Genomic DNA, 12,118 nt, shown 5'->3' on the forward strand with positions numbered 1-12,118 from the left:
CCTGTTCAATTGCTTGGTAACACAAACTGCTAATCAGCCAATCACATGGCAGCAACTCAATGCATTTAGGCATGCAGTTGTGGTGAAGACAACTTGCTGAAGTTCAAACTAAACTTCAGAATGGGGAGGAAAGGGGATTTAAGTGACTTTGAACGTGGCATGGTTGTTGGTGCCAGACAGTCTGGTCTGAGTATTTCAAAAACTGCTGATCTACTGGGATTTTCATGTACAACCATCTTTAGGGTTTACTGAGAATGGTCCAAAAAAGAGCAAATATCTAGTGAGCGGCAAATGCCTTGTTGAGGTGAGAGGAGAATGGGCAGACTGGTTGCTGCGACATTCAGATGGTAGAGTCAGAATTTGGTGTAAACAACATGAAAGCATGGATCCATCCTGCCTTGTATCAATGGTTCAGGCTGGTGGTGTAATGGTGTGGGGGAGATTTTCTTGGCACTAGCAAGGTGTACCTAATAAATTGGCTGGTGAGTATATGTTTATGTTAGGCGCACCTCCATTTGTTTAGCAGTGTGTTATATCTATTCTTATTTTATTCAGTAAAGATGCTCTGTATATTTTATGCTATATGCTTATTTTTTTTTCAATTACAGCAGCCTTTCTCAATAAGGTCAACAAGGGTTCTATGGAACCCCAGGGTTTATCCAGAGGTTCCTAGGACTTCCTTCAGCTGTCAGTAATGGTGAATAATAATCTCCTACCTATGCTAACCATCAATGTAAGAGTGAATTTTCCACCAATATCCAATGTAGGGGGTCACTTCCACCATGAACAGTAATGTAAGGGGGAACTTTTCCACAACCACTAATGTAAGAGGGCACTTCACCAATGGGCACTACACTAAGGACCACTACAATTTTCTCCTACTTTTATTTTATGGTCATTATTAATATTTGTTAGTTTTATAATTATTATTGTAAATAATTTTGTCATTTAGAGCTAATGTACCATGGACTGTAGATATGACTTTACCAGGTGTTCTCTTGGTGCTACAAAAGGGTTTCTCTAGGGTAAAAAGGTTGAAAAAGGCTGAATTTAATAGGAAAAAAGTACTGGCATCGGTACACAAATGTGTGGGTGCTGGCTCCCTGTTGGTGAAACCGTAAAATATTCTAAGGCGCTAAAGTTAAATTATAACAATGAAACCTTTGAACTGATAAGGAAATGGTCCAGGTACCATTTAGTCAAGCCATGTCTTGAACCCTCCTTGCCTTGCGAACAATTAAAGCGATATAAATCAAGATGCATGTTGTGTGCATGTCTTTATCTTTTAAATACCAGTGAAAATAACGGTACAACCATTTTCAGCAAGGACTTGCAGTTTGAAGCTGAACCTCAACTGAAGCTTGCTAAAGTCTGCTAAACGTGTGTTTAAAGCACCTTTTAGGTTCATTCTGAGAGTGTTATATACAGCTGTAGCTTTAAAGGGTAAGTTCACCTTTTGGAACATGTTACAGATTCCACCCACATTTAGGGCTGAACATGTAACTTGCTCAAGCTTCTGCTGCCAGTTCCCCCATTGGTGTGACAACAGGCAGGGGTTCTTCTCCCTGCACCCACTGTCACAAGTGCGGCCATGTGGGGCTCCGTCCAAAGAGCCACATCATTCATATGCAGTTTCACTGCGGCTGATGGCTTGTACAGTAGTTCTGAATGGACTGATGAGCGCTCTCATAGTTCATTCACAAGTCATGCAGCTTTCCAAGTGACAACCCGTATGCAAATACAGGCTGAAAGCTGCAGAGCTTGTCTACACGAGAATGACACTGCATCATGATCCACTGATCATGGGTACAATGCCTTCCAGGCTCCTGCAAGAAAAGATAATCAATGCACTTTTTTTGCAAAAATATGTGTATTTATTATTTTTTCTTGAAATGTGATCTTATCCTTTAAAGAACTGCTTAAAGTTTGTTTTATGTTTTGTTTTTATTTGCAGAATCAGACACCCTTCAGACCAATAATGAACCATGGCCACATGTATGAGACCTTAATATAAACATGTGACACTAAACTGGACAGGTCAAATGAAGCATATGATGAAAAAATATCTAACCATGGGATAGGCTTGTAAAATATATTTGCATGTTAATATGATCAGTAGATCCCAATACACAGACAGCTGAAGTTATATGCAAGTCTCAACTTTGAATGTAAAAGTTGGCCAATATCACTTCCAAAGACCAATAAGAGGGGAGGGACCAAGATTCATGTCAAAGTAAAAATGTGCATAGAACTTCAGGTTTATCTTTGGATCTTCTGATAGGTTTGGTATGCATTTTTCACTGAAGACAAACTCAGATTATGCCTTCATTCATCATGTGCTCAGTTTGAACTGCCTCGGTTTGGGCAGGTTTACTTTAAGGGCTCATTAACTCATTAACTGTATGCTAAAATGTTCAGTTTTAGGACTGATGTCGATTGTGTACGGGCGGTGAGGGGCACTGTATACCTTTTCTTCTTTTTTAACTTTATTAAAATGTTTCAAATGACATTCAAAGGATAAGTTCACCTTTGGGAGCATGTTATTTGTTCCACCCGTTTTTAAGGTGGAATATACCATAAGGAAGAGAAATATATTTCCAATATATTTAGAAAAAATATTATATATGTGACATATATTTACAATATATTGGCCTACTCTAATATATTTTAACATGTATTCTATAATTTTTTCACTTTAAATATATTTTCTAAAGGCAAATATTTAAAAATATATATTTTTTAAATATATTCTTCAGTTTTTTTTAACATATAAAAAAGTAATTTTAACATATATTTTTACATATATTTGTCAATGCATTCCAAAAATGTAGATTAAATGTATTTTCAAAGACATATATTTGAAAATGTATTATTAAAAATATTTTTCATATATTTTTTAATACAGTGGTACCTCGGTTTATGAACGCCTGAGTTAACGTAATTTTCGGTTTACGAATGAAAATCCATTGAAAATAATGCTTTGGTTTACAAATTTGTTTTTGCAATACGAAGCAAGTTTCCCCAGAATGCATTGCACCTGGGAGGTTTATAAGGCTGCCCCCGTGCATGCTGGAGTCTGTGGGTAGTCTGTGGATAGCATGTGGTGTCGAGTGTGGAGGTGTTTTTCAATGCATTCCTATGGGAAAGTGTTTCAGTTTAGGAATCTTTCGCAATATGAAATGTCCCGGAGAACACATTAAATTCATAAACCGAGGTACCACTGTATATAAAAAATGCATTTCAGCATACAGTATATAGATTGAAATATATTTTTGAAGTATATTGAATATTTGCCAAAATTGTAGCATTTCAAATATATGTCAATACATTTGGGAAGAATATTTTTAAAATATATTTTTCTTCCACATGGGATGTAACATGTTCACGATCCTGCAGCCACCGCCGCTCCCCCCCCCCCCCATCCTGTGACAGAAGTACAGGGAAAAGTTCCCCATACTAGCTGTCAATTTTCAAAAACAGCGCGACCATGTGGGGCTGTACCCACACGACTGCGTCATTTATTCACAGTGTTCTGTGAATGAATGGACTCAACTTGTAGTCCTCAATGGACTACGATGGAGCTGTGAGCGCTGTGGTACTTTTTTGAGTCTTCCTGTCAGCAAGAAACGGCTTTTCCATATGGGATCTATGAGCAAGCAGATGCACTGACAGTTTCAGGAGACCTGCATGGCATCAGCAATCTGCTGATCGTTGGTGCAATGCTTTACAGCCTCCCAACCTTTACCTGCAAAAAAATGTGCATTTATTATTATTCAATTGTATTGTAATGGTACTGTCTGCCTTATGTTCTAAAGCACTGCGTAAACTGTTGTATATACATCCCGTATATTATTAATAAAATCTGTGCACCTGTCACTCAATGTCCTGTCCATATCAGTATCAGTCTAAGGGAAAGGGGGCCAAAGCTGCTACATTGCTTAGGGCCAGGGGTGGACTGACAACTCATGGAGCCCCTGGGCAATAGAGGATCATGGGGCCCTGTGTCCTTGCCCAAACTCAAAAAAGCCTATGAAAAAGATACCAGGGGCATCTCATGGGGCCCCCTACTGACCCCGGGCCCTCGGGCAGTGCACGAGTTTCCAAATGGTCAGTCTGCCCCTGGCGGTGACCCGCAGTGACATAAGTTGGGATCCAGTGTGTTATGTAAAAATGCAACATTTCTGTATTTTTCTGCACCACACTGGACCCTATCTCAAGTCAGAGATGTGGTGTGAACAGGGCATATAGAAAATCTCTGTTTTCTATGAGCCCTAGCCTTGAGCCTGCACTGATCTGCACAGATTTACCCTGGTCACCGCACATGGTATAAACAAACCTTAAAATCTTGCAGCATTTCTAGTTTTTTATTTCACTCCAGAACAGTTTTACATTGTACCAAAAGAACAATTTGGCACTCTCTGCATCTTTTACTTTTCATTCTGTGCTGCCATAAATGGAGTCTGAGGAATCAATCATACAGATAAGATTTCAAGTTTAACGAGTAGGAATATGGTCTGGCAGAATGACGGTAATTAGCGATTTATCTTATCCTTAAACGTTTGGGAATGATTGGGATTTTTTTTTTGTCACGTTAAAAGTTTTATGCTGCTTTCCCGGAGATTCGTCTTCATAAATCCTGAAAACAATCAGGTTTAAGCTCATGAAAGGCGCACAAATTATCTTTGCATTGCTAAAAAACAAGGAAAAGCCAAACACACAAGATGGAACAGGAGAGAAGAATATACAGGAGAATGGAAAATAGTTCATGATTTATTGCACATGCAATGCTATTTCCAACATGCTGAAATAGGTCAAATACAGCACAAATTGACAAACAAACCAGAAATACAATACAGTCATGATTACAATTCAACGGTTGCAACATCACAAAGCCAATGATTACATTTACTTTTTTGTACAGTAGTTTAAAATACAAGCTGCCCCCCAAAAACCTTAAAGTGGCCATACACACAGCAACTGAATGGAGTGATCAAGCTATCGATTCTATTTTTGACTAAATATCAGAAAACTGTGGAAGACATAAAATGGTGTTTTTGCATGGGTGCTAAGAAAATTACATCAACATTGTCCTGATTGAAAAGATGGAAAAATCTGGCCTCCTCCAACAAAATTGTTGTAGTTTCCATTCCATTTCAAATTAATATTTCAATAAACTGTGTTGAAGCTGTCAATGTTTTTCCCAGTTTTGAGTTGACCAAATTCTGATGGTCATTTAAACTCATGGGTAGTACTATAGATCGCTTAGTTTCTGAAGATTCCCAATAGCTTGCAAGTAGAAATTGACTGAAAATTGCCATGTGTTTGGCCAGTTTTAGGTTGGTTGGATCGCCCACTGGCTTCTTTTTACTCCTCAGAGACTTTGGTTGTTTTGTCCTTAAACGTGAGGTTCCTAGCTCCACCCATCTGCCAGGACCAGTTTGAAGGGGCTCGTGGTTGTGCTGTCCTTAAACGTGAGGTTCCTATCTCCACCCACCTGCCAGGACCAGTTTGAAGGGGTCTCGTGGTTGTGCTGTCCTTAAACGTGAGGTTCCTAGCTCCTCCCACCTGCCAGGACCAGTTTGAAGGGGTCTCCTGGTTGCGCTGTCCTTAAACTTGAGGTTCCTAGCCCCACCCACCTGCCAGGACCAGTTTGAAGGGGTCTCGTGGTTGTGCTGTCCTTAAACGTGAGGTTCCTAGCTCCACCCACCTGCCAGGACCAGTTTGAAGGGGTCTCGTGGTTGTGCTGTCCTTAAACTTGAGGTTCCTAGCTCCACCCACCTTCAAGGGCCATTGTGAATAGGTCCCGAGGTCACCATTCACTAATGGCCATGAAATGGGGCAAATGGAAACCAAAATTTTATTATCACTAGATTTTTAAACTACTAACATCCTCTCTTTTCTGAAGGAACCAACTTTAGATAACCTTAAATGGGGCATAATGCTTCAACTATTCTAAAGTCAGAACAGTGCATCTATAAAATCTATAGCTCCTATTCCTTAGTATCCGTAATGCTTATTGCTCCATAAAGGGTTAGAAGGAGGACAGAAGAGGTCTATATCCTAAGATCTGAGCTGTGTAACTTCCTTTTTTTCTGCTTCCTGCTTCACCAATCATATTCTGACTTCCTAGGCAGGTTTGAATCTGATAGGTGGCTGCCAAAAATGTCAAAATGTTGCCATTTTTACATCAGGCTGTGTGTAAGAATTATACAGATCTATACAGAAATAGAAGTAGTGCTGCAACCCAAAAGCCCACAGCAATCATCAGTATGGGATCAAGAGGAGCGTGCCTGGATAGCCACAGTACTATAGCATTCAATGTGTTATGGCATCCAATATAAAAGTGAAAATCCGGCACCACAGCTTCTCAAAAAGTATAAAAATGCAATGTTTTTTCATCCATCACATAAAAGAAGAATCAGTGACAGTACATATTAACACGTTTCAGCCTCCTACAGAGGCCTTAGTCTTATGTGTAAGAACTAGCAGGGAGGGTGTTCCAACATTACCAGCAGGTATGTCTCAGGATCCCCAGAACAGGGTCCAAAGGGACAGGGGTTGACTGATGCGGCATAACAATGCCTGGTTGAAAAACTGAACTACTCAGCAGGTATACTACATTACTGCATGTATCCCAAGGTTTAATCCTCAATGTTGAGTTGGCTTTACCTTTAAGCAGGATGAGTTGACATATTGAAATGAGTATAAAGTTACAGTACATATCTCCCCTAGTAAAGATATTTAAAGCATGTAGTGCAAAGGTTTGGAGTCATATAACCTAATGCCACGGCAGCCATAAACAGGCCAACTCAGAGTCTAAATAAATGAAAGCCCTGCTTACTGTAGTGTGTCCGCAATGCAGAAATCCTGTGACCTAATGCCGGCTTTATGTCATGTGATTAGGAATGAGTCTCTCCCTGGGCCTGATCAGTCTTTTCTTCATGAACATACATACATTACAATTCTTATTTAGGAAAATGGAGCCACGAATTTTAATCATAGAAATGACTAAACAGGAGGTCAACATATTTATTCACTGGTAACCAGTGACATCTGAGACATCCAGAATGTTAAATTATTTTCCCCATCAGTGGAAGTCATTGCTTTCCAAAAGAGGGACTTAAAGTGCATGTCTGGGCAAAATGAAACAAAAACAAAACATTTGCAGCGCATCTTTGCAATACATGCACATTTCTCCATGGTTTTTTTTATCTTTTATCATGCCAGAAATCCATTAAGCCCTTAACTTTCTGTAGTGAGCTGACAACCGGTATCTTTGCTCTACTGAAATTACAAGAAGTGTTGTCAGCCTTGTCTGAGTGTACCCTGTTGGTCTAGAACAGGGGTTTACAAACTTACTAAGCAAAGGGCCAATTTACTGTCCTTCAGATTTTAGGGGGGTGGACTGTGACCAGTGGGAATACAAAATACCTGACATCAGAGGGCATAAGCAATGCACCATCATTGGTTTGTATGGAAGGAATACTGCCCCATTGTTGGTATCAATGGGAAGAATAGTGCATCATCAATGCTGTCAGTGGGAGGAATAGTGCCTCACAGATGGTGTCAGTTGGTGGAATAGTGTCCCAAAGGCCAGGTAAAGGCAAGCCAAGGGTCACATTTAGCCCCAGGATGGCAATTTAGGGACCATTGGTTTAGAAAACTCCACCCTTTCCTCATCTCCATGACATAACAGGAAGGTGTCCTGCAGCCCAGCAGGGAAGAACTCAGGCAGGGCTGATATCACTGCTTGGGATTTCAGTGAAGTTGCAATACATGTACATGTTTGTTTTTTTATTTTGCCTCCCCTATTTATTCTTCAGTTTTAACCAAAGTGGGGTAGAATATGAGAAAACAAAGACCAATTATACCCAAACGTGACAATACAGCACCAGGGTTTTGGGATGTTGAATACATTAGCTTTTTATTTTCTCTCTGAACTTTTCCAGTAGTTGGGAAATGGTACTTTCTCCCGAGATGAATTTTTCATAGTGGGGTTACAGCTCGGGCTTGCAGGAAGAGGTCAAAACATAAATTACAGTGGGAACCCACTAGAATCCTCCAGGATATAAAATGCCAAAGGTGGTTCAGCCAACCAGTGGCCACCATAACTGAAACAGCATTAGTTTTAAATACGTGGAAGGTCCATTTTTAGATAACAAAATAAATATACATAATCTTACCTTGAATTATTTTTCTAAATAATCTTTTACAGTGTACTAAATTTGTAAATTAATATTTTTTAAAGAATGAACAATCATAGTATTTTTTTTGCATTTCAAAGGAATATAGATCATCACAATGCAACACTGTCCATGCATCCGCGTCTGCATTACATCTGGAACAATGGAAAAGTCACTGCATGCGTTTGAACACACCAAAACCAAGACAAAGAATGCATGCTCCAAAGCTTAGAGGAACATCTCATATCACAGTCTATACTCACCACCTTCCTCTTCATTCTCACTATCTAGATCATTTTCTACCTTGGGCTTGTCTTCATCCTTAAGATCTGAAGTTCCACCTTCCTCATTCTCTACAGGGTTCCTAAAGCTGGTTTCAGTATCATCCTCTGATTTCTCCAAGTCTGGTTGACCATCATCACCTTCCAAGTTGTCATAAACTTCTGGGTCACCGTCCTCAATGGCCTTCTCTTCTTTCTCTCCTAACAAATCCTTAAACTCTGGTTCCTTCTCTAGGGTTGTCTGTTCATCTGACTCAAGATGTTCTTCTCTTTGCCTTTCATTTTTCTTCTTAGCATCCTCTGTCTCATCCTCTGCCTCATGTTCACTTGAGCTACTATCTAGTGAACTGTTGGATGAATAGGACTCTGTATGTTTCCTATCTACAACGGGAAAAAATTGTGAAATTTTAACATAACTTCAGTCTGTTAAGAAAACATGGTCATTTTTGCAATGCCTGTAAAAGTGTGGTGAAATCCATGACCTCTACTCATAAGCAGCATTGAAAATCTTTATCTCTATTTATGGCACGTATGTGCTTTAGCTCTGATGTTTCAATTGGGCTGTCTCACATTGATTGACTCACTTGCTGGATTCTTATATTTTCTGGAAATTCTAGTAACAAGATTACGCCACCAGAAATCCCAGTTGTTCCTAATTACCACAGCTTTTACAAACCAAAGATGTTGTTGGTCGCTTCATAGACATGTGTACTAAATATCTGGAGGATACAACTGCAAAACAGGAACATTATCTTTAAAAGGTATTATACTCACCTCTCAGACAGCCCCTCTTACCTTGCCTCTGTGCCACTTCTAAAGACTAAGTCATCCTCTAAGGCATTGAACACTTCTTGAAATGTTGGATTCCCATATCCCCCTCTGATTACAGTGGTTCCATTCTTTGACCCTTGTGTCACTGCTGTTTAGGGGCCACAGTGAGCAGCAAGGGGCCCAGATATCCAATACTCCTGGAAGTATCGCATGTCAAGGCTGCAGCACTTAAGCAGAGGGTTGGTAGCAGACATAGGTCGCTGGAGAGGTGAGTATATGACCTATTCTATTGCAGAGGAAGTACCATTTTGATATGTTTAGAGACTTGCCCGAGGTCCTTTAAAGTGAACCTTTGTATTGCCAATTTGCAAAGTAATAGGTTCATTCCCTCTCCCTAAGACTTAACTTTTCTCCTCTGCTGCTCCAACCAGCTGCAGAAGTCACCCTGTGTAAGCTATGAGTTGCTCAAGTGCTAGCTTACACAGGGTTAGGGATGGTCCCCATGTGACAGTGTTGATGCTTGGTGATTGGCTCAGCACTGTAGAGTGATGCCATAGGCTCCTTCTGGTCCACAAGCACTGGTTGTTTGCTGAACAAAGTGGTGGGATAGTGAAGGAAGTCAGAAGCTGATTGGCTACCATGCACAGCTGCACCGGATGTTGCACCCTGTAGTTTTAATAAATAAACCCCACAGTGTCCAGAATGCACCATGGCAATGCATGATGTTGATCCAAGGCAAGAAGCATGCAGGGCCTCCCCTGGCATTCAGGAGAGGACATAGTGCACCTGCGTCCAGACCTGCCCTGCCTCCTGCCCTCTAACATGCTGCTAGAATACGCTTGTGCTCTGATGGGAAGAGGGGAGGGGCTCTAATATACAGGGGAGCATAGAGGGGAGCACCCATGTATATAGAGGACTCTGATGGATAGGAGGGACTGATGGGAAGGGTGGGGTTTCTGATAATGTGAGAGGATTCTATGATGGTGGGATGCTGCTGATGTGATGGGGGAGACTCTGATGTTAAGGAGGGGCTTCAAATGTGAAGTTAATTTCATCAAGGTGCTTATGTGCATCATCCCAAGCTCAGAATTTACATTGCTGGTATGTAGCATTTATGTCAGGGGTGCCCAGGGGCGGACTGACCATTTGGAAACTCGGGCACTGCCCGAGGGCCCGGGGTCAGTAGGGGGCCCCATGAGATGCCCCTGGTACCTTTTTCATAGGCTTTTTTGAGTTTGGGCAAAGACACAGGGGCCCCATGATCCCCTATTGCCCGGGGGCCCCATGAGTTGTCAGTCCGCCCCTGAGGGTGCCTTGAGGTTTTTGTGTACTTTTTAAAAAGTGCTGTTACTGAAAGAAAATTGAGAAACATGTGTTACCCTAGCTAAAACTACTTTCTTTGTGGTGTCTGTTAGCAGGACAAACCACTAATTAGCTGCTTTTATTGCTTGGGAGGCCTCCCAAGCCTCTGCAAGAGCTGTATCACCCACTCTTGGATTTTCCTTTAATTTACGCTATTGACATCCCTACAGGAGGAGATGTGGGTGCCTGTCAGCATGGACAGCCAAGGCTTGCCATCAGAGACTAACACAGCTACCGTGCATCCACCCATAACAGAAGAATCTCTAAATCTTTTAAGATACCTTAAATTCTGGATACATTTTTTCTAGCAAGGTAAAAAATACTGTATTTTTCGGCCAAGCAGTTCAGCGTGCACAAATCATAGTGAAATATATTTGCAATGCAATTTTCCTTACTCTATTTCAAGCCATGATTAGAGATTCAATTAACTGGATAATTAAAAAAAAGTAGGCTTAATCACAGAAGTGCTGATTGTGGAACATGCAAATTTAGACAATTTAAGAAAATTTAAGAAAATGGCAAAATGGAGGCTCGATTAGCTAGAAAAATTAATTTTTGGTCAGCGACCGCTGTTTCAAACCTGGTTTCTTCTTGCCGCTGTTCGGATGATGGGTTCTATGTTGTCTATACAGAGTTTGGATTTTGATGGCAGCTGAATTCATTTCCTCGTCAGCTACGCTATGTTTGCCTATTCAACATGGAAAAGACAATATCAAAGGCAGCTTCTGAGTTCAAAGCGAAGATGATTTATTGAAGTTAGAATGTGTACACCATTCATTATGAGATGTGTGCAACGCTAGCCAGGAAAACAGATATTCTATGAAAAATGGAGGTTAAAGGGCAGGGAAAGTGCATGCTTCTGGACAAGTTAGTATTCATACTGCATATTAAAGCAGCATTATAGTTTGGAGCACTGTGCAGGGGATGTGACCACTGGAGACCCAGATCCCTTTTCCAGAGTGCTTTCAGCACAGGGTATTTTTTTTTAACAATCTTTATTTAACCCCTTGGTACCGACTCCCAATCCTCCCCTCCTAGCACAAATCCTCTACTCCCAATCCTCCCCTCCTAGCACAAATCCTCTACTTCCAATACTCCCCTCCTAGCACAAATCCTCTACTTCCAATACTCCCCTCCTAGCACAAATCCTCTACTTCCAATACTCCCCTCCTAGCACAAATCATCTACTCCCAATCCTCCCCTCCTAGCACAAATCCTCTACTCCCAATCCTCCCCTCCTAGCACAAATCCTCTACTCCCAATCCTCCCCTCCTAGCACAAATCCTCTACTCCCAATCCTCCCCTCCTAGCACAAATCCTCTACTCCCAATCCTCCCCTCCTAGCACAAATCCTCTACTCCCAATCCTCCCCTCCTAGCACAAATCCTCTACTCCCAATCCTCCCCTCCTAGCCTTTTAAGGGGTTTCAGATGTCGGGAGGCAGGGTGGGTTTCTGATCATGTGACTGCTGGAAAGCTCCCAATCGCAAGTAGAGATTGGGAGCTTTCCTTTAGTAGCCGG

General features: G+C 41.2%; 1 protein-coding gene across 2 annotated transcripts in view; it reads right to left on the reverse strand.

Moving 5' to 3' along the window:
* The window catches only part of ERICH3 (glutamate rich 3), a 132,117-nt gene that overhangs the window by 20,444 nt on the left and 99,555 nt on the right, over window positions 1-12,118 (reverse strand). The window contains exons 12-13 of one of the 2 annotated variants that reach the window (XM_089692168.1): window positions 11,178-11,285; window positions 8,447-8,845 (exon numbers count right to left, since the gene is read on the reverse strand). In XM_089692168.1, coding sequence (XP_089548294.1) covers window positions 8,447-8,845; window positions 11,178-11,285 — 507 coding nt within the window. The remainder of the gene's footprint in view (window positions 1-8,446; window positions 8,846-11,177; window positions 11,286-12,118) is intronic. The other variant, XM_089692167.1, reaches the window with a different exon arrangement.

This window comes from Staurois parvus, unplaced genomic scaffold (assembly GCF_062004578.1).
Source record: "Staurois parvus isolate SC_StPar_1 unplaced genomic scaffold, SC_StPar_1.0 ptg000578l, whole genome shotgun sequence".
NCBI lineage: Eukaryota > Metazoa > Chordata > Amphibia > Anura > Ranidae > Staurois > Staurois parvus.